The sequence below is a fragment of the Hemitrygon akajei genome, chromosome 19 (assembly GCF_048418815.1).
Source record: "Hemitrygon akajei chromosome 19, sHemAka1.3, whole genome shotgun sequence".
Lineage (NCBI taxonomy): Eukaryota > Metazoa > Chordata > Chondrichthyes > Myliobatiformes > Dasyatidae > Hemitrygon > Hemitrygon akajei.
This window is the reverse complement of record NC_133142.1, coordinates 22,926,650-22,948,377: the sequence shown is the minus strand read 5'-3', so window position 1 is coordinate 22,948,377 and position 21,728 is coordinate 22,926,650. Positions and strand designations below refer to the sequence as shown.

Sequence of the window (21,728 nt, the reverse complement as noted above, 5' to 3'; positions counted from 1 at the left end):
ATTAATACACAGCTATGGTTGATTCTGACTTGTGCCACAATGTCATTATTCCAAGCGTGTTTTTAATAAATGTTGACGATCGCAACATTTTTCTCTTCATTGCATTTATTTGTGGGCATTTAAGCTATATTTCCTTAAAGCAAAAGCCATTTGGATGTAAGGGCAAGGAAAGTAACAGGAAACGGTATGTGGCTGAGTTGTCACAATCACAGCAAAAACAAGGTTGTGAATAGTGTTATCTTACTAAGTGATCTTTTCAAGTGAAAAATTAATCCAAAAGCAATCATTTGCTGAGTTTCTTTGAGTTAATAGTTTTATTTAGGACTTCTCTATGACTTGGTTCGTAACTAGATTTTTCTGTTATTCTTGAGCAGTCCATTGTGTTTGAGAATGATTTCTTCCAACCTGTTTTTGTGATACTGAGATAACTAATGAGACAAACGTGGAAACTCTAGATTCCTCCACATATGCAGCATGCAGAAGGTAGCAAACAGTGTTGCATAAGATATTTGCAACATGTAGCCTTGAGTTTCTTATTACCAGCCCAAATGCCCTTTCTCATCTTTGAGTGGTTGTTGGCCAGACGTTCCAGGAGTTAGTGGGAATAGTACTCTTTCAGAAAGCTTTGAGCACATTCTGAATCTCTTTCTGCCTGAAAATCTCCTCTCAGGACAGAGTTCAGGATAGAGTTTGTGTATGCAGGAAGTGTGACTTTGGCAGTGCAATTGCTGGAGAATCAAAATGCCCACGGTGCTGGGATTATGGCCTTGGAAGCGATGCTGGTGGGGTTAGGGTCTCATCTGGACCCTTGCTATCGGAGGACAGTTTGGTACGTTAGAGGCAGGTTGGTAGCGGACAGAATTTGACACTTCCTTCCATGTGCTTCAGTGAATCAGTCAACAATGTCTTGCAGCAAGACCTGCAAGTGTGTGCCAAACACAAGCAGTGTTTACATTACTGTAGCTTGATGAATAAGGTTTTTGCGACCTTGATTCTGGAATATAATGGTTGTACATTTAACAGCTTCCCGTTGGATATGAAGATTAGTTCCACCCCCTTGGAGATAGACCACTGAAGTGACAAGGCACAAAATCTGGTTGAATTCCTAATGTGTGTTGATTTAACAGACATCCGCTGTACATTGGACAGTACTTAGCTTTGATGATCTGCAAGAAAGAAATACTAGCCTGAAAATGTGGTTAATCATTCAAATTCTAAGATAACCTTTTTGTAGCATTTCTCTCTCTCCTGTACTCCCATCCTTTTACCATGGAGAAGTTCTGAAATATTTATAAACTCCTTTACGCATACATTTAAAAAAAACCTAGGGTATTGCTGCTTCATTGGATTTATCAAAATGAAGTTTGAATGTAATGAAACAATATTTATTTTCATGGAAATGATCTAAGTGTCCCAGAATCAACGTCCTGGTGATTGTAGAACATTAATTTTAACATTGATTCCTTACAAAAGGCTGTACTTTATATTTGCCTGATGAACAGTTGTGTAACACACGTGTAAGGACAGGATCCTAAAAGAATGTTCTGCCAGTCAAAAAAAATTCATGTCCATTTTGTATCAAATATAAATTTTGTCTTTTAACCTTTTAATAACTCATTTCAAACTAGACCATTTATCTAAGAGGACATTGGATCTCTGGAATTGCTTGTCTGCTGATGCTCTGTGTGGTAACATGCTGTTTTGCTGATGATTTTAAACCCCTTCAATAACTTTAAGGACATTATTTCAGCTGTCTATGCATTGCCTTTTTTGACTGGAACTATATTCTCAGCTTGTTGAGTTTTTGCTGTACAGGTTAAGTAACGCTGCTCGGGCTGAAGTCTTTTGGATTTTGGAATAAAAGTGAGATAGCTTGGGATTGCCGTCATTTCCAGCTCTGAATTTATGTGCTAGCGGTAAGCAGACCTGGCCTTGCACTTGTTCATCACATCCATGTACTGATGCAGGTGTTCAGTGTGTTAGATTTTCATCAGTGATGATCTTGGCAAGCTCATCTCTGCTGCTTTGTGATCACCAGATGCATTACCATCATAATTCTTAAAATATGTAATGCTATCACTAGTGGAGTTCGTAACTGTTAGATGCAGACCATTTTATTTATCACGGGAATTCACCACTGTCTTTATAGTCGGTGTGTACATTCCCCCCAGCGCTAGTGCTAAGGAGGCGCTCTGTGAACTGTATGGGGTCAACAGCGAACTGCAGAACGCAAACTCTGATGGACTGTTTATTGTCGCCAGAGATTTTAACCAAGTCGGTGCTCCCCAAGTCCCATCAGTATGTGGACTTTGCAAGGAGAGGGGCGAACGCATTGGACCTTGTTTACACAAACATTCCTGATGTGCACTGGGTGGAGCCCCGCCCCCACCTCGGTTACTCAGACCACATCTCTGTTATGCTAATCCCAGCATACAGACCACTTCAGGCCAGTTCAGAAGCGGGTGAAAACCTGGCCAGCAAGAGCCATCTCTGCTCTTCAAGACTGCTTTGAGCACGCTGACTGGCACATGTTCAGGGAGGCTGCAACCGATGGTGACTCTACCAACTTAGAGGAGTACACAGCATCAGTGACCAGCTACATCAGCAAGTGTATCGATGACATCACTGTGTCCAAGACCATCACTACACGCTCTAACCAGAAGCCATGGATGACCGCGGAGGTGCGTGCGCTGCTGAGGTCCCGCGACTCTGCCTTCAGAGCAGGCGACAAGGCAACCCTAACAACAGTGAGGGCCAAACTGTCCTGGGCCATCAGAGAGGCAAAACGTGCACATGCCCAGCGAATCCACAGCAACTTGCAGGACAGTGGTGATGCGTGGCACATCTGGAAGGGCGTCCAGGACATCACCAACTACAGGACAGCATCATCTGACTGTGTGGGTGATGCCTCCCTCCCAGATGCGTTGAACAACTTCTACACTCGTTTTGAGGTGGAAAATGACGTGGTGGCGAGGAAGACCACTCCTCCTCCCAATGACCAGGTGCTGTGTCTCACCGTGGCTGATGTGAGGAAAACTCTATTCAGGGTCAACCCACAGAAGGCTGCTGGACCAGATAATATTCCTGGCAGAGTGCTCAGAGGATGTGCAGACCAGCTGGCAGATGTTCTTACTGACATCTTCAACATCTCCCTGAGCTGCGCCGTCATTCCAATGTGCTTCAAGGCCGCCACCATCGTCCCCGTGCCGAAGAAGTCATCGGTGTCCTGCCTCAATGGCTGCTGTCCCATTGCTCTCACATCCATCATCATGAAGTGTTTCGAGAGGCTCGTCACGAGGCACCTAAAGACCCTGCTGCCCCCCTCACTGGACCCCCTGCAGTTTGCGTTCTGTCCCAACCGCTCAACAGATGACACCTCCACCTGGCCCTCACCCACCTGCACAAAAAAGACACATACGTTCAGATGCTGTTCATAGACTTCAGTTCAGCATTCAACACAATCATCTGAGATATGAATCTGAATTATTCCAACCAGGTGGTGCAAGGTGAGTTGAGGCACCTTTCATGTGTCCAGCATTAGAATGATACAGGGTGGAAGATCAATTTCCTGCTACCTGTGCCACGTGCGAGTGAGGCAAGGAAAAGAAGGATTATACAGATTAATACGTGGCTGAGAGGATGGTGCAGGAGGGAGGGCTTCAGGTTTGTAGATAATTGGGCTTTGTTCCAGAGAAGGTGGGATCTGTTCCGACGGGACGGTTTACTCCTGAACTGGAGCGGTACTAACATTCTTGCAGGAAAGTTTGCTAGTGCTTCTCGGGGTGGGGGAGTGTTTAAACTAAATTTGCAGGGGGAAGGGATCCAGAATACAAGAGAGGATAGCGAGATGAAGAATAAAGGACAGGTGGGGACTACACGGTTCCGGAATATTAAGTGTGTAGTAGAGAAAGGTGAGGCGGAACAAGTGATAAGGAGGACACATGTACAGAGGGATGGTCTGACGGAACATGGAGTTAAATGTGCAGAAAGAATAAGTAAATTTAGGAAGGACAACAAAATTCAAGGGGCGTTTAGCCCGATGGGAGTTCGGGGAGCTGGGTTAAGCACAATAGGCAGCGATTTAAACAGAGAGAGGAGAAATGGGCTAAAAATTCTATATCTGAATGCACGGTGTCAGAAATAAGGCGGATGAGCTTGAAGCTCAGGTGTGAATGGGTAACTATGATGTTGTTGGGATAACGCAGACATGGCTGCAGGGAGATCAGACCTGGGAAATGAATGTACAAGGGTATACGTGCTATCGTAGGGACAGAAATGTGGGCAGAGGGGGTGGGGTGGCCCTGTTGGTGAGGAATGAGATTCAGTCCTTTGCAAGGGGGGACATAGGATCAGGAGAAGTAGAGTCTGTGGATAGAACTGAGGAACAGTAAGGGCAAAAAGACCCTAATGGGTGTTGTCTACAGGCCACCAAACAGTAGCATGGATATTGGGTGCAAGTTGAATAGGGAGTTAACATTGGCATGTGGCAAAGGTAATGTCGCAGTAGTTATGGGGGATTTCAACATGCAGGTGAACTGGGAGAATCAGGTTGGTGCTGGACCACAGGATAGGGAGTTTGTAGAGTGCCTACAGGATGCATTCTTGGAACAGCTTGTACGAGAGCCGACCAGGGACAAGGCTATTCTGGATTTAGTGTTGTGTAATGAACAGGATTTGATAAGCGATCTTGAAGAAAAGGAGCCATTAGGAGGTAGTGACCATAATATGATAAATTTTTATCTGCAATTTGAGAAGGATAAGGGCAGATCGGAGGTGTCAGTGTTGCAGTTGAACAGGGGAAACTATGGAGCCATGAGGGAGGAGCTGGCCAAAGTTAACTGGACGGATATCCTAGCAGAAAAGACAGTGGAACAGCAATGGCAGGTTTTCTTGGGAATAATGCACAAGGTGCAAAATCAGTTCATCCCCCGGAGAAGGAAGGATTCAAAGGGTGGAAAGGGGCCACAGTGGTTGACAAAGGAAGTCAGAGATTGCATAGCATTTAAAAAAAGGAAGTATGACAGAGCTAAGGTGAGTGGGAGGACAGATGATTGGGAAATTTTTAAGGAACAACAGAACTTAACTAAAAAGGCAATACGGGGAGAAAAAATGAGGTACGAATGCAAGCTAGCCAGGAATATAAAGGAGGATAGAAAAAGCTTTTTTAGGTATGTGAAGAGAAAGAAGATAGTTAAGAATAATGTTGGGCCCTTGAAGAATGAATTGGGTGAAATTGTTATGGGAAACAGAGAAATGGCAGAAGAATTTAATAAGTACTTTAGATCTGTCTTCACTAGGGAAGACACAAGCAATCTCCCAGATGTATGGATGGGCCAAGGGCAGAGGAAATGAAACAGATTGACATTAGGAAGGAAACGGTGATGAGTAGACTGATGGGACTGAAGTCTGACAAATCCCCAAGTCTAGATGGTCTGCATCCTAGGGTACTAAAGGCGGTGGCCCTGGAAATTGCAGATGCATTGGTAATCATTTTCCAATGTTCCTTAGATTCAGGATCAGTTCCTGAGGATTGGAGAATGGCTAATGTTATCCCACTTTTTAAGAAAGGAGGGAGGGAGAAAACAGAGAACGATCGTCCTGTCAGCCTAACATCAGTAGTGGGGAAGATGCTAGAGTCCATTATTAAAGATGAAATAGTGGCATATCTAGATAGCAGTGATAGGATTGGGCCGAGCCAGCATGGATTTACCAAGGGCAAATCATGCTTGACTAATCTATTGGAGTTTTTCGAGGATGTAACCAGGAAGTTAGACAAGGGAGATCCAGTGGATGTAGTGTACCTTGATTTTCAGAAGGCATTTGATAAGGTCCCACATAGGAGATTGGTGGGTAAAATCAGAGCTCAGGGCATTGGGGGTAAGATATTGACATGGATAGAAAACTGGTTGGCAGATAGAAAGCAAAGGGTAGCGGTGAATGGGTGTTTCTCGGAATGGCAGGTGGTGACTGGTGGGGTGCCACAGGGCTCGGTATTGGGACCACAGCTGTTTACGACTTACATCAACGATTTAGATAAAGGTATTGAGAATAACATCAGCAAGTTTGCTGATGATACTAAGTTGGGTGGCAGTGTGACATGTGATGAGGATGTTAGGAGAATTCAGGGTGACTTGGATAGGCTGGGTGAGTGGGCAGATACTTGGCAGATGACGTTTAATGTGAATAAGTGTGAGGTTATCCACTTTGGGAGTAAGAACAGGAAGGCAGATTATTATCTGAACGGTGTAGAGTTAGGTAAGGGAGAAATACAAAGAGATCTAGGAGTCCTTGTTCATCAGTCACTGAAGGTGAATGAGCAAGTGCAGCAGGCAGTGAAGAAGGCTAATGGAATGTTGGCCTTTATTACAAAGGGAATTGAGTACAAGAGCAAGGAAATCCTTTTGCATTTGTACAGGGCCCTGGTGAGACCACACCTGGAGTATTGTGTACAGTTTTGGTCTCCAGGGTTAAGGAAGGACATCCTGGCTATAGAGGAAGTGCAGCGTAGATTCACAAGGTTAATTCCTGGGATGTCCAGACTGTCTTACGCAGAGAGGTTAGAGAGACTGGGCTTGTACACGCTGGAATTAAGGAGATTGAGAGGGGATCTAATTGCAACATATAAGATTATTAAGGGATTGGACAAGATAGAGGCAGGAAATATGTTCCAGATGCTGGGAGAGTCCAGTACCAGAGGGCATGGTTTGAGAATAAGGGGTAGGTCATTTAGGACAGAGTTAAGGAAAAACTTCTTCTCCCAGAGAGTTGTGGGGGTCTGGAATGCACTGCCTCGGAAGGCAGTGGAGGCCAGTTCTCTGGATGCTTTCAAGAAGGAGCTAGATAGGTATCTTATGGATAGGGGAATCAAGGGATTTGGGGAGAAGGCAGGAACCGGGTATTGATAGTAGATGATCAGCCATGATCTCAGAATGGCAGTGCAGGCTCGAAGGGCCGAATGGTCTACTTCTGCACCTATTGTCTATTGTCAAAACCAATGTAAGACTGAGAGGCGTGTGCACATGACTTGTATTGGCGGGAAAGTAGTGCTTCTTGTCCCAATAGCCTCACATAACTGAGAGTTTTGGACGTATATAAGGAGAAGTTGGTAGAAATAGGTTCGACACATAACTGTGAATCCGCATTGTCTGAAGACGCATAGAACGAGGATAGGGTAAATGTAAATCAATGTAAGGGATAATGTAAATCATAGCTAACATTAAAAGAAGTATGTAATCAACTTTAAGTATAGAATGTCTGCATAAAATACTGTCACCTTTAATAATAATCACAGCGTATTTGGTTCATATAGTCAATCCATTTTCTAAAATGGATACCGTAACTTGATCTGATCCCAGGTAGTATTAAATTCATTGAATTTTTGTACCAAAAAGTAATACAATAGTTGCAATGAACTGCAATTTGGTTTCAAAAATGTAACTTTGTTTACAATGCTAACCAAAGAATGGGTCGACTTTGATTCGTTTGATACTGGTAACCTGATGCTCTGCACAGACACATCAAACGCACAAGTAATAAATCAGACAGTTTGAGGCACGTACCTTTCAGTTGCACATTCTACAGACGAGCAAGTCGAAATGTGACTAGGGGCTTTATCAGTCACTGGTCTAAACTCCTCCCTTTGTAGTTCACACGGCATCACAAGTAAGATTTTATATAGTGGAACGTGTAAAAAGTCTGGCAGCCTGAAGCTTACCTGTGCTATAGAGATAGAATCTTTTGGAGATTGTGAGGTGATGCGATGTTGAGAGACTTTTCAGGCCTCTGCCATGTTTGAAATATGAATCGATTGTTGTGTTTACATAGACTTTGTAGAATGCAATTAAAGTGAGCGGATAAAAGACGTTAGTTTAGAACTGGTCATTGTATAACAGTAAATCATCACCTCGAGATTCTCAGATTCTTGAAATCTGGAGCAACATGGACAAAATGCTGGAGGAACTCAGCAGGTCAGGCAGCATCTGTGGAAATGAATAAACAGCAGATGTTCTGGGCCGAGATCTTTCATCAGGACTGGAAAGGGAAAAGAAAGATGCCATAATAAGAAGGTGAGGTGAGAGGAAGGAAGGCAAGCTAGCAGGTGATAGGTAATTCCAGGTGGGTGGGGGAGTAGGGATAAGGTAAGAAGCTGGGAGGTGATGGGTGGGAAGGGTAAAGTGCTGGAGAAGAAGGACTATGGTAGGAGAGGACAGTGGACCATGGGAGAAATAGGAGGAGGGAGGGGCACTAGTGGGAGGTGATTTACAAGCGAGGAAGAGAGTTAAGAGGCCAAAATGGGGAACTGAAGAAGGAAGGGGGAGGGAGAAAATTACTGGAAGTTGGAAAAGTCGACTTTCATGTTATTAGGTTGGAGGCTACCTTGATTGTATATGAGGCTTTGCTCCTCCAGCCCGAGTGTGACCTTTACATGGCAATAGAGGCGGCTATGGGAATGGGGATGAGAAATAAATGGCTGGCCACCAGGAAGGCCCACTTTTTGCAGATGGAGTGGAGGTACTCGACAAAGTGGCCCCTTTCCCCCACTTTATTCTGGCATCTTCCCCCTTTCTTTCCAGTACTGATGAAGGTTTTTGGCCTGAAACATTGATTGTTCACTCATTTCCATAGATGCTGCCTGACCTGTGATGAGTTCCTCCAGCATTTTATGTGTGTTCCCTAGCATAAAAGACAATGTCTAAAGTTATTAATTACTTTAGATACAATTCTAATATTTTCCCTCTCAGGCCAGCTTTGTTATTCAGTGATTCATGTACAGGTGTAACAACGCATCTGGAAAGATACAGCTTGCATCTGTGTTGCTTCTTGGTGATGTCCCAGAGTTCCTTGCAACCACGGAGGTTCTTTTAAAGTATAATTATTGTTGCAAATGCAAAAGCTGCTGCTTTTCCATGGAGCCAGAATCTACAGTATGTGGAGTGCAAACAAGTTATCCTTGTGTAAGAAGAAGAATCTGTTCTAGTTGTTGTAGCAAGGGATAAATATCGGCCAGAACGTATAGTTAGTGTTTGTTCTTTGATGCCATGGAATCTTTTTATGTCTGCTTGACTAAAAATACTTGGCCATGTTAAAATTTTAATGTTCGTTCTTGTTCCCTTTTGCGACTTTAGAAAAAGCGTCATGGGTTTCTTAACAGTACCTTTTCAGAGCTGTGTGCATACTTTACATCACAGAAGGGTTAAGACACAGATAATTTAGTGAGAAATGTGACCCAGCAGAAGGAATGGGAAGAATCAGAATGCCCCCTTGTCTCTTCTACACCTGCAGCTCATTCCTTGACTATACATCAGAGTTTGATGTGTATGAAAGGCCAGGAAGACAGTGCCATAGTGATATGCGGAGATGTCTGCCTTAATGACAGGAATTTATTTTTCTTTCTTCCCCCTTCCTTGTAATTTATTAATGCGAGCCATTGTTTCTTCCTCCGTGTGGAGAAGTATGCACCCTTTGCTTGCAGCTGCTTTGGAACATTTTGCCGTACCTTGAAAGATTTTTAATTACTGTTGAGGTAAGTAACCTTGCTTAATACAAGAAAGGGATTTTTGGGGAAAAGATGCTTAAATTATGAGGCATCACTTAGCTTAATTAATGTAGATTATTTAGTTGGAACTCAATACCAGAGAGATGGCATGCTTAACCCATTGCAAAGACACTGCAAATGTACTGCTGTGGATTCTGGTTAATTGGGCGATTGGTTGGTCGATCAGGGCAGCCGGTTATTTAGGACAACTCACAAAGAACAAAAGCAAATTGACAAAATAGCTGGGATTCCCTTGTTTATTTGGAACACTATGCCGCTTACTTGGGGCAATCCTGTGCACTTGTGTGTTAGATACTACACCATGCTTCGAGCAAACAGATGCATGTGCTTGTGATATGTTAACCATTTGGGCAGATGGACGGCAATCCAAAAAGCACTGATTTTCAATAATTTTGTTTTTTTTAAAAAAAAATTTGACTGGGGGAGGAATTTGAGACCCTTCTCATGAAAAGATTTGACATTAGCTGATAAAGAAACTGGTCAAATTCAAAGCCATCCACCTAACACCACTTATTTTCAGCTGGGAGAGATACAGTAACTGGAATGCTGAAATCTACAACGGTACGCTTGATCAGCACGATAGACTGTAAGATGAAAAAGGGTGTTACATGAAGGACAATGGGGAACATCCCATAAACGAAAGTGTGAAGGTAAGGATCCAGATGTTGAAAGAGATCCTCAGTCAATGATTTTCCATTGTAACTGGATGAGGCGTGCATATCAATGGACCAATGTTGAAAAACAAGTCAGGGGAGCTAGCTAAGAAGCTGGGTCACGAGGATTTTAAAGCAACAGGTGGTTGGTCGTCTTGATGGCACCAAATTAAATTCAAGGAAGCACACCTCAAGAAAGGTAGTGCTGACACTGTAAGTGCAGAAATGTGGAAATCTACAAAGCTCCTCAACTTCAAAAGTTTGTGTAGATGATATCTACAGGACTGCTGAAACAGGCCTTTTTTTTATCATACCATGCTGGGTGGTTCCCTTTGCTGCAAACACGCAACGCTATCAGGTTCAAAGAAAGCAATGGACCGCATAACTGTGTTATGTTGTTCCAATATGCCAGGAACTGAAAACAGAAATTGTTGTTGTTATTGGGAAAAGCATTAAACCTCAGTGCGTAAATGGGCTAAAAAAGAATAGTTTACCAAACGAGTACTTTGCCGGCATACTCGTGATGATTTCCTCAGTTGGTAATCATTACAAACTAATGCACGGTTTTATAGTATAATTTTATAGTATATAATAGTTCCAGATGCTGTTTTCCGTGTGGATAATCGGCTAGTTTTCTGTGCGAGGGAGGGAGTGGGGCTTGTGATGTTTCCGAGTTTTGTTTCTTTTTCCTTTTCGTGCAGGGGGAAGGCCGTTGATGTCTTCTCTTTCAAAGAAAAACTCCCATGGTTTTTCTGTATTTCATGGCAATCTGGAGAAGACAAATGTCCCAGTGGTATTGCACACACGTATCTTGACAATAAAACGGACCTTTGGCCTTTTGAGTACTGTAATATTGGTCATATTTTCATTTGTTCTGTTTCATTTAAATATGTAATTTGTTACTCAGTTAAATGATGGTTTGCTTTTTTTTTAGATGTCTTTAATTATTTTCATGAAACTCTGGATAATTGGGGCAGCACATAATTGGGTCAAAACGTACTGGTCCCGATGAGTCTCAATTAATTTGAATCCACTGCATTCCTTTCACTCCGTAATTAATGACTCAGTCATTAAAGGAGCACATTGCAATTGGATCCTCAACTTGCTGACCAGAAGACCACAATCCATGCAGATTGGTGATGATACCTCTTCCTCACTGACGATCAACACTGGCGCACCTCAGGGGTGTGTGCTTAGCCCACTGCTCTACTTTCTCTATACCCATGACTGTGGCTAGGTATAGATCAAATGCCATCTATAAATTTGCTGATGATACAACCTGTTGCTAGAATCTCAGATGGAGATGAGAGTGTGTACAGGAGTGAGATATACCAGCTAGCTGAGTGGTGTCACAGCAAAAATCTTGCACTCGATGTCGTTAAGACAAAAGAGCTGATTGTGGACTTCAAGAGGGGTAAGATGAGGGAACATGAACTAATCCTCATAGAGGGATCAGATGTGGAGAGAGTGAGCAATTTCAAGTTCCTGGATGTCAAGATCTTTGGGAATCTAACCTGATCCCGACATTGATGCAGCTATAAAGAAAACAAGACAGTGGCTATATTTCATTTTGAGTTTGAGGAGATGTGGTTTGTCTTGCCTAAGACACTCAAACCTCTACATATGTACTTTGGAGAGCATTCTGACAGGCTGTAAGGGTGTGCCTGGGGGAATGCTACTGTACAGGACTGATAGAAACTACAGAAAGTTGTAAAACGAGTCAGCTCTGTCTTGGGTAATGGCCTCCTTTGTATCCAAGACATCTTCAAGGAGTTGTGTCTCAGAAAGGCAGCGTCCATTGTTAAAGACCCCAATCATCTAGAACATGCCGCCCTCTTATTGTTACTGGCAGGTAGGAGGTACAGAAGCCGGAAGACACACACTCAGTGATTTAGGAACAGCTTCTCCCGCTCTGCCATACGATTCCTAAATGGACATTGAACCCTTGGACACTACCTCCCTACTTTTTTTAAATGTAAATTACGTCTGTCTTTTGTGCTATTTAATCTACTTAATATACATATACTTTAATTGATTTACTTCGGTTTTCTATATTATCATGTATTGCATTGTACTGCTGCCGCTAATTTAACAAATTTCGCAACACATGCTGGAAATAAACCTGATTCTCTTCTTGTTGGATTAATCTGGTAATGTGTCAGGTGGCTGCATTAAAAAAAACTTGATTACTTTGTATATATAAAGTAATAAAGTTAAGTTGCTACATTCTATGAGACAATGCAACTCAAGTTTCTTCTTTAAACAGTGACTCCTTAGAATGTTTAAGGGGTTGTTACACAGGAATCAACCTCTTGATTAGCAGTAAGACCTAACACTGCAGTCCTTCCCTATAAAATCTTCACGTTGGCAACAATGTTCACTTTAATTTATTTTTATATAGCTGCGTGAACCAACCATTGCTCTGAGCAGGAAATTTTTACATGGCTTGAAAACTGCATGGCACTGTAATCTTTGGTGTTTAGAATGATAATTGAAAAATCACATACTTATGGTCATTTATTGAAATACAGGACAACAAAGAAAATCTTTCACATTGTGTTCAGCAGGCCGGCAGTTTATTAACAATGAGCTTCCATTCTGTGTTTATTTTCACAATTTGTAACAGTGTTGTAACTTGAAACACTGACAATGTAAATTCGTTGAAGCTGTAAAATGTTTCAAAGTAAAGGTTGTGGCATGTTTATGATTTAGTAAATTTATGGATTATATTCATTAACATAATTGCAGGGTATTTCACAATTATTTTAACAGATTTCAAAATTGTATTAGCATAATTTCAAAGCTATATTAACATTATATAAAGAATGATCCAGCTGTGAAGCAAGAAAGGCAATGTGTGTGGAAACATTTCAGTCACTGCATGGCCACGCACCTCAGTAGCTTAGAGGCCAAGTGATTGGCAACACCAGGTGTGTGTAGTCCATGGTGCACTCATCAGTGCATCTGTTTTCATGTAGTCTTGTAATGTGCCAGACGGCAACATTTACTTTGAACACCTTGTACTGTAAGACCAAGAAATTTCAGGCAGACATAAGTGTTTCAACAAGTTAATAATTTTCTAGCCGTGTTGATTCGTGTCTCAATATGCATCCCCAGGATCAGACAGCCTATCCTCTGTTACACAGCTGCTTGGGATAAATCTCAGAGACTCTTGCAACCTGTTCCAAACTGACACACAGCCCAGGAGGATCATCTCCTCATTGCAGTTATCCTGAGGTGTAGATGCATTGGGAGTGAGAATCTGATCATGCAGGAAGTGTCTCACAGGGAGGGCCCTTCTCTCTACCAGCCAGGTGAGAACTTGGTGTTGGTTGGTGACTTCTGGCAATGAGACATTCTGCCAAATGACTTGATAATCTGGAAACACAAGAGACCACGGATTTTGGAATCTGGGGCGGAAAATGAGCCACTGGAGGAACTTGGTGGGCCAGGTTGATTTTGGGTTTGGTTTTGATAACCTGCTGGAAAAACCATCCCATACATTTCATCATGTACTTCTGCATAACCTGCAGAGCAATCCTTGGCTGAACACTGTCTGTTAGACTTGTGTGGTCAAAGGTGGTGTTCTGAATTAACTTTTTTTTAGTGTGGAATCTCATGGAGTTTAAAAAGTAAAGCAGATACTTCACAACACTGAGGATAGATACAACCTGAGCTTGCTGTGACACTTGATGCTTGTGTACTTTGGCGGTACACATAGCCTGATGTAACTGGACACAAAGGTGGCTGTTAGGATGAGAGTAATGTTCAGTACACTTTCTCCCTCATTTTGGGGAGACCTGTGCACCCACTGTTTCGGATACGATCTGTCGTGGATCCACAGATGAAACAGAAGGTGACTTTGGTCATTGACATAGCAGAGGACCATGTACATGCATATGGTGGCTTGGATCCGAGTGCCCCTATAGCCTGGCATCATCGCCTCATGTTATACATTATGTACTTCCTGATGGATATGGAAAAGGGTTCTATATAGCACACAAACAGGAGGGTGGAAAATCCTGCCAGACTCCAGACCTGATAGGGAAGCTGTCTGTTTCCCATCCATTATTTGGGGCTGTTCTACTGATGCTTGTATGGAGTGGTCAGAGTCAATTTCTGATTTCCAGCCCCTCTCCCCTACCCTTCCCCTACCCTAAAACCCATTTTGGAGAGTACGTTTATCACATACGTGTGTGATATCCTTCTGGCCTCAAAGAAAGTGTTCACCCCTCTGTTCTGCACGCACAATAAGTGATGTGTCCCTGAGCAGCAGGAAGCTTTCTGTCATTTTTTTCTGCTGGTGTCGCCTGGGGGGATCACTTGTCCCAGAATGGCATGGCTCCGTCCAGCGACAACCACGGGCAGGATCTTGTGATCCATGTTCATGGATTGCCAATTCCCTAGGCCCACCCTGAGCCCGCCTTCTGCTTGTAGATGAAGGATTTGATGCCCACCCTTGTAGATTCCGACAGACTGCCAGCTGGAACAAGAGCACTCTACACTCAGCAGGTCTGGATCCATCCGCCCAGAAGAGCAGGTCTGGATCCACCCACCCAGAAGAGCAGGTCTGGATCCACCCATCCAGAAGAGCAGGTCTGGATCCACCCACCCAGAAGAGCAGGTCTGGATCCACCGGCCCAGAAGAGCAGGTCTGGATCCACCCACCCAGAAGAGCAGGTCTGGATCCACCCGCCCAGAAGAGCAGGTCTGGATCCACCCGCCCAGAAGAGCAGGTCTGGATCCACCCGCCCAGAAGAGCAGGTCTGGATCCACCCGCCCAGAAGAGCAGGTCTGGATCCACCTGCCCAGAAGAGCAGGTCTGGATCCACCCGCCCAGAAGAGCAGGTCTGGATCCATCCGCCCAGAAGAGCAGGTCTGGATCCATCCGCCCAGAAGAGCAGGTCTGGATCCATCCACCCAAAAGAGCCAAGTACAACTCGGCTGACATTTCCATCTTTATTTCATCTCAAGGACACAGATGGAGACTGTCACTTTCTCCGAGGTTCGTGTCTGTAGGAAAGAGAACAGATTGTTCCAGGAAGCTGGCATCTCTGTGACCTTTCTGTTGTATGTAGAGAGATTTGCTGATTCTGGGACGGGTTTATTCTTGAAATTCCTAATGTTGATTGCGTGAGTAACTTGTCTCCAGTTTCATTTCAGAATCACTTTCAGGTTTATAATTATGGACATATGTTGTGAAATTTGTTGTTTTGGGGTAGCAGTATAGTGCAGGATGTAATGGAATCCAGCCTCCCCACTTTGGACTCCGTCTATATTTCTTGCCACTCATTAAAGCAAAGTCAAAGGACCCCACCTCTTGGACATTCTCTCTTCTCCCCCTCCCATCAATACAAAAGCCTGAAAGCCTGCATTCCACTTTTAAAAAATTACTTATAATTTAAGAGATAAATATGAAATATTTCTGAAAATTTGGCACCCTTATTTACAAAAGATAGGATTAAATATATAGGTGCTCCGAAGGTAAAATTATAGGTTATCTGGGGAAAGAAAGAAATATACATATTAAAGCTATTATGAACTCCATGGAGCATGTGGGGATCTTCCGATATCCAGGCATTCTTTCTTTCTTTCTTTTTTCTTCTCTTTTTTTTCCCATAGGGATATGTTAGGTGGGAGGGGTTAAGGGGAGGGGGGAAGGGTTGATAATTTTTTTTCTTTCTGTAACCTATTTGAAAATTCAATTTAAAAATTTATTTAAAAAAACCCTGAAAGCACGTCTCACTAGGCTGATGGACAGCTTCTATTCTGCAGTTATCAAACTCTTAAACGGATCTCTTGTACAATAAGGTGCACTCTTAACTTCACAACCTACCTCATGATAATCTTGTACTTTACTGCTAACCTGTACTGCACTTTCTCTGTAACTTCTACACTTCATTCTGCGTTGGTTTTTTTTAACCTTGTTCTACCTCAGTGCACTGATTTGATCTGTATGAACGGTATGCAAGACGGGCTTTTCATCGTATCTTTGTATTTGTGACAATAATAAACCATAGAACACTACAGCACAGTACAGGCCCTTCAGCCCTCCATGTTGTGTTGACCCATATAATCCTTTAAAAAAAAGTACTAAACCCACACTACCCCATAACCCTCCATTTTTCTTTCATCCATGTGCCTGTCCAAGAGGCTCTTAAATACCCCTAATGTTTTAGCCTCCACCACCATCCCTGGCAAGTCATTCCAGGCACTGACAAACCTTTGTGTTAAAAAAAACTTACCCCTGATGTCTCCCCTAAATTTCCCTCCCTTAATTTTGTACATATGCCCTCTGGTGTTTGCTATTGGTGCCCTTAGAAACAGGTACTGACTATCCACCCTATCTATGTCTCTCATAATCTTGTAGGCCTCTATCAAGTCCCCTTTCATTATTCTACGCTCCAAAGAGAAAAGTCCCAGCTCTGCTAACCTTGCTTCAAACCAATACTAAAACTATAAGTTGACCAAATAGTGCAAAAAAAGGGAAAAATTGTTCCTAAGTCATGGAGTGTGGGTCTTCAACCACACCCCTGATGGTTGTAACTGTGGCGAAATCCATGGTTAAAGCCAGTTTGAGTACTCCTTTATTTAAAGGTGACTTCATACGACAGATTTATCCATTTTATGCAACGGACTCATTTTAAATGAATCAAAATGGACAAGATTTATTCACAGATCTGCAGACACTGGAAATCCAAGCAACACGCTCAAAATGCCGGAGGAACTTCGCAGGCCAGGCAGCATCTGTGGAAATTGTTCAGCCACTTTTGGGGCAGTTTATTGAAACCAAAGAGATGGATGTCTGATCAGTCATTTGATTTTTCTTTTGTTTCAAAAAGGACTTACTTTCTCATTCAAAGGAAACTGTTGAGCTACTTTGCAATGGTTTAAGTACTCCAGCTCCGCTGGCCACATTGTCATTGGCATTAGTTCAGACTGAAATCACTCACTGCAACAACATTAATTAGGATGGTGCAGGAAACTTGGCTGCAGAACAATGGCTTCATTGAATCATGACCCTTGCTTTTGCTGATCCCTAAGGGAAGCACAAAATGACAAAGGACAAGGCTGAATGTTTCTCAAATTACAGGGTCCAAAGACTCTGCACTGTCTGCATTAGACTGAAGAAATGCAAGGAATGAAATCTGTTTAATAAATCTTTAAATAATTCATTTCTACAATGCAGATAAACATTAAGCTAAAATTCTTACTGTGAAAATCAGCAAGCTATATATGGCACAGAGAAAGTGTGGGCATTCTTTGGTAAAGTTTGATTTCCTTGATAGAGCAGTTTGCCTTTCTAACCTGTGTATTAGAAGCTAATTTTATCGGGACAAATCAGTTGGATCTTCAATATATTAAGAAATGAGAAAACAACAACAGAAGTGGTGGAGAGGCACATAATCATATTAGCAGAACAAAGAAGTCTTGTGGTAACAAGCTTAACTAAGAGTTGGCGGAGGGATAATCGGTTTTTAGTACCTTTCTAAACAGATCCATCACAGGAACAAATAAAAGCACAGCAAAAATTATCACAGAAGTGCCAGAGATATTTAATATACAAGCAGCCTCTGGGCTGTGACGGTGTTTTGTTCCTGAGACCTGTTCATAACCTGAGCTGTCAGTGACACAATCACAGAAGCAGTCTTTGTGATCCTGTCACACACTCTGTTTTTTTGTAATGGGAGAGTGACGAGGCCTAGCAAGTGTGGTCATCAGCTGGCTTCAGCAATTCAGTGAGCAAGTGCCTGTACATCCCTCCCAGCTCTGCTTGGCTCAGGGGAAGAGGGGTTGGGGAGAGAATGGACTCGGCAAAGCCCCATTTCCACCAGACAAGTGATGCCCATTGCCCCACAGCAGCTAGAAAATCTAACCACATCCCAAACACTCATTTGTATTTTTGGGGTGCTCACAAATCAGGGAAGACCTGGAAATGGAAATTTCTCAGGTATTCAGGTTGCATCCGTAGAGGAAGCAACAAAGTTAATGTTTCAGGTTAATAACAATTTGTAAGAAAGGATGCAGCAGTTTAAGTATTTATTTCAGTTTTCCAATACTTGTGTTTTTTTCCCCCTAAACTGCAGTTTAATTCATTACCACTGATTTTCCTGGAGTGCCCATCCTGAAGAAATTCTGTACATCTAAGATAGTAGACTGGTTATGTAATGCTTTTTAATGACTTAAATTATGCTGTTCAAATTAAGACAAATGGAACAGTTTACTTTGCAATTATATCTATATCTGAGGATAGTTTGACTATGAAACAATTGCATGAAGTAATGAGTAAGTACTCGGCAGACAACTTTTGTTGATGAGATTCGAGTGGATTGCTAGTGTACATGGTTATAACATTTTTCTATTAATTTCTGCTAAAGAATTGCAGACTCTGTTGATTTACCTGCCGGTGCTCTGTTCTGGTGTTTGCAGTATATTTTTGTTGTAATTTGTTTTTTTTAACACAGGTATTGAATACATCAGAGGCTTCAAAATAATTCTTCAAGAAGCTAAGTCAGTTGGTGCTGGAAAATCATGTCAGGCATTGGTTTTAGAGGAAAGAGATCAACTCAAGTATTTCAATAAAACTCTTGTAAGTATACTGTCCTCCTTAAGGAACAAATCTTCTCTCGATTTTTGAATCAAATATTTACCTGTAGCTTTAGATAGGTTCAGCAAATGCACCAAATACATGCGTTCAGTTGTTAAAAGTTCCTAACTTCGGTCTATCTTAAAAATTGATCAACATTTACACTTCTAAACTTGGCTCTTGTATAAGTTTGCAATTAAATCTATGCTTTCTCTACTGTTTATTACAGTCTTCTGAAATCTAGACTAGATAAAAGCTTCAAAATTACTCCCTAAAATTTGTTAAATTTGCATGTATTAGTGGGTGCTATAATCTAACGGATATGTTAACATGGCAGTACGTGAAGTTGAATTCAGTTCATTTGACTTATTCAGAAATACAATTGTCAGCACCCCTTGCCTTCAGAAGGAAATGTTCATACTATCTCTGATCTTTGATATTTCTCCAGTGCTGAGTGACAGTTGTGATGGTTTAATTAGGCTGGAATCCTTTCTACATTGCAGAGGAGAATAATCATTGTTGTTCATCAGAACTTCCTGCTGGAAAATGCATATGTAATAATTTTGAGTGACAACTAGAAAAGACCCTGCTAATGTACTTCTCACAAAATAAAATAGGCTTTAGCCAATTGCAGCTTCAGCTTGTGCTTTGCAGAGGGATGAAGGCTGGAGCCGTGGAAGTTCAGCTCAATGATGGTTGATATCTCTAGAAGGAGATGAAGAGGGTAAATAATTTCAAAGAAAAGGCGCAACACTTCCTACTGAAGTAATTGCAGTTTAAGCAACACAGATATAAAATATAAAATTTGATGGATGATTGATGCTTGCATGAATTGCCTTAGGATGATTTGCTATATGTTAAAAAATAATATATAAACAATGTTTGTTATAGTAGGTAAACTGCTTCCAGTTTATAACCTTTAACCTTTATAAAAATAGGACAAATCAAATTGGTAAATGTATTTCCAAGTATGAGTTTATAGGATATTCATGTAATGAGACAGGGTTAGTTATTAATCTTAAGCTAAAATGTGATCATAACCTGATAGAGATTCATATTCAGTTTGAGAATGAGAAACTTTGGCCTGAACCTAATATGTCAAGTATAAGTAGAGGGACTTATCATGTATAAACTCAGATTTGTTGAACGTGGACTCAGAATTGAATTAAGTGGAAGAAGATAAATATCCTGTGGTGGATCATTAGGAGATATTAAACAACAGGAAGGGCTACACCACTCTGGATCACTTAACAAATAAAAATAAAAATTCTCGTCAAAGTTGCAGTATATACGGTTGAGAAATAAATATTCATAAAAAGGATGATACATCTACGGAAAAACAAAGAAATTGAAAGGGCATATAATCCTGGGTCACCTCAGGCTCGCTCAGCTCGTTCTCGTCTGGGGGGAGCAGCCTTCGGCCCCGCCAAACTGGGTAATCAGCTGGTGTGGATGCTGTGTGATGTCCCCGCCTCGCCAAAGAACAGACAGTACACCATATGCAATTAAATGATTACAGTTTATAAAGATTACTATAACTAAGTGATTAATAACGATACAGTATATATGAAGGAAAAGAAAATAAAGAAAAGGTGCCAAACTTATCAAAGTCCAAACCACTTCGTGCACAACCGTTGGAGCTCAATTAATGAAGTCTTCTGGTCACCATTCGATCCCCTCCTCAACTTGCAGCTCAGGACCACCTGAAGTGATCAACCAAGCACCCCCGGCACATCTGTCTTCGTCTCCTCTCCTCGCCAAACCTCCTGGCCTTGGACCCCCGCTCGGGATCCGTTCTGTCACCCAGCTTACAGCATCGCGTCCTCTCTCTCTCACCTCCTCGCGCCGACTCCCCAAAATGCCCGCCAACAATAGTTTACAGACCCAGAAGAAAGAATAACATTAATCCCAATTGGTTAACAAAGGAATACAATTCTCGTTATCAGTAAATTTTAACCCAAACAAAACTGTAAGGAAAGCACTTATCATAACAAAGAAACATTCTTACTTTTAACAAAACATTGAAGCCATTTTGATTAACATACGCAGTAACAAAGAAAAAGAAGAAACCTCCTTTACACTTATAAAGATTAGTACTGAACCAGAAGATCAGGAGTATTTTCGTAGCTCTTTTGTAGAAGATGGAGAAAATATATTGAGAATAAAGTAGCAAGAAAAAATAAAACAGTATGTAAAAAGGAAAAGAGTAGTTAAATTAAATGTTAGTCCCTTGGGGATGAGACTAGTGAATTAATGATAAGAAAATGTATTTTAATTTCATGGTAGAAGACGCTGAAAGAATACTAATAGTAGAGGGGGAAAAAGGACAAACTTTGAGAAGAACTTAATGTTTCCATTATAATTTGAGAAAAATATTGGATAAACCAAGGGAACTGAAAATTCATGTTCCTGATGTCCTACATCCTAAGGTATTAAAAGAAGTAACTACAAAGATCATGAATGTATTGATTATGATCTTGTAAGTTTTTCTATGTTCGGGATATATTCCAATGAATTGGAAAACTATAAATGTAGTTGTAGTTTTTCAGTCCACTGGGATATATCCCGAATGAAGGGAGATATACAAAACTGGCCTCAATTTTTATGATCGGTTGTTGGAAAGCATTGGAATTCAATGGGAAGGAAGTAGTAAAAGAACATTTTAAAAATCATATTACAGTTCAGCAGAATTTTATAAAGGGAAATAGTGTTTGACAACTTTAACGAGATTTCCCTGAGGATGCCCAGTGGGTGGCATAAAGGGGAACCTACAGGTGTTGCATATTTGGATTTTCAGAATTCATTTAATGCAGTGCCACATACAGAATTGCATTTCATTCAAGCTTATGAAGTTGGGTTTAATATACCAGCATGGATAGTGGATTGGCTAAAGGGATCAGTTCTATCTACTATCTATTTTAATGCAAGATTA

At 41.7% G+C, this 21,728-nt stretch overlaps 1 protein-coding gene across 2 annotated transcripts in view; it reads left to right on the top strand.

Moving 5' to 3' along the window:
* il17rd (interleukin 17 receptor D) overlaps positions 1-21,728 on the top strand; it is a 115,207-nt gene that overhangs the window by 59,894 nt on the left and 33,585 nt on the right. For both annotated transcript variants that reach the window (XM_073072235.1, XM_073072236.1), the window contains one exon: positions 18,675-18,799. In XM_073072235.1, the coding sequence (XP_072928336.1) occupies positions 18,675-18,799 (125 nt within the window). The remainder of the gene's footprint in view (positions 1-18,674; positions 18,800-21,728) is intronic.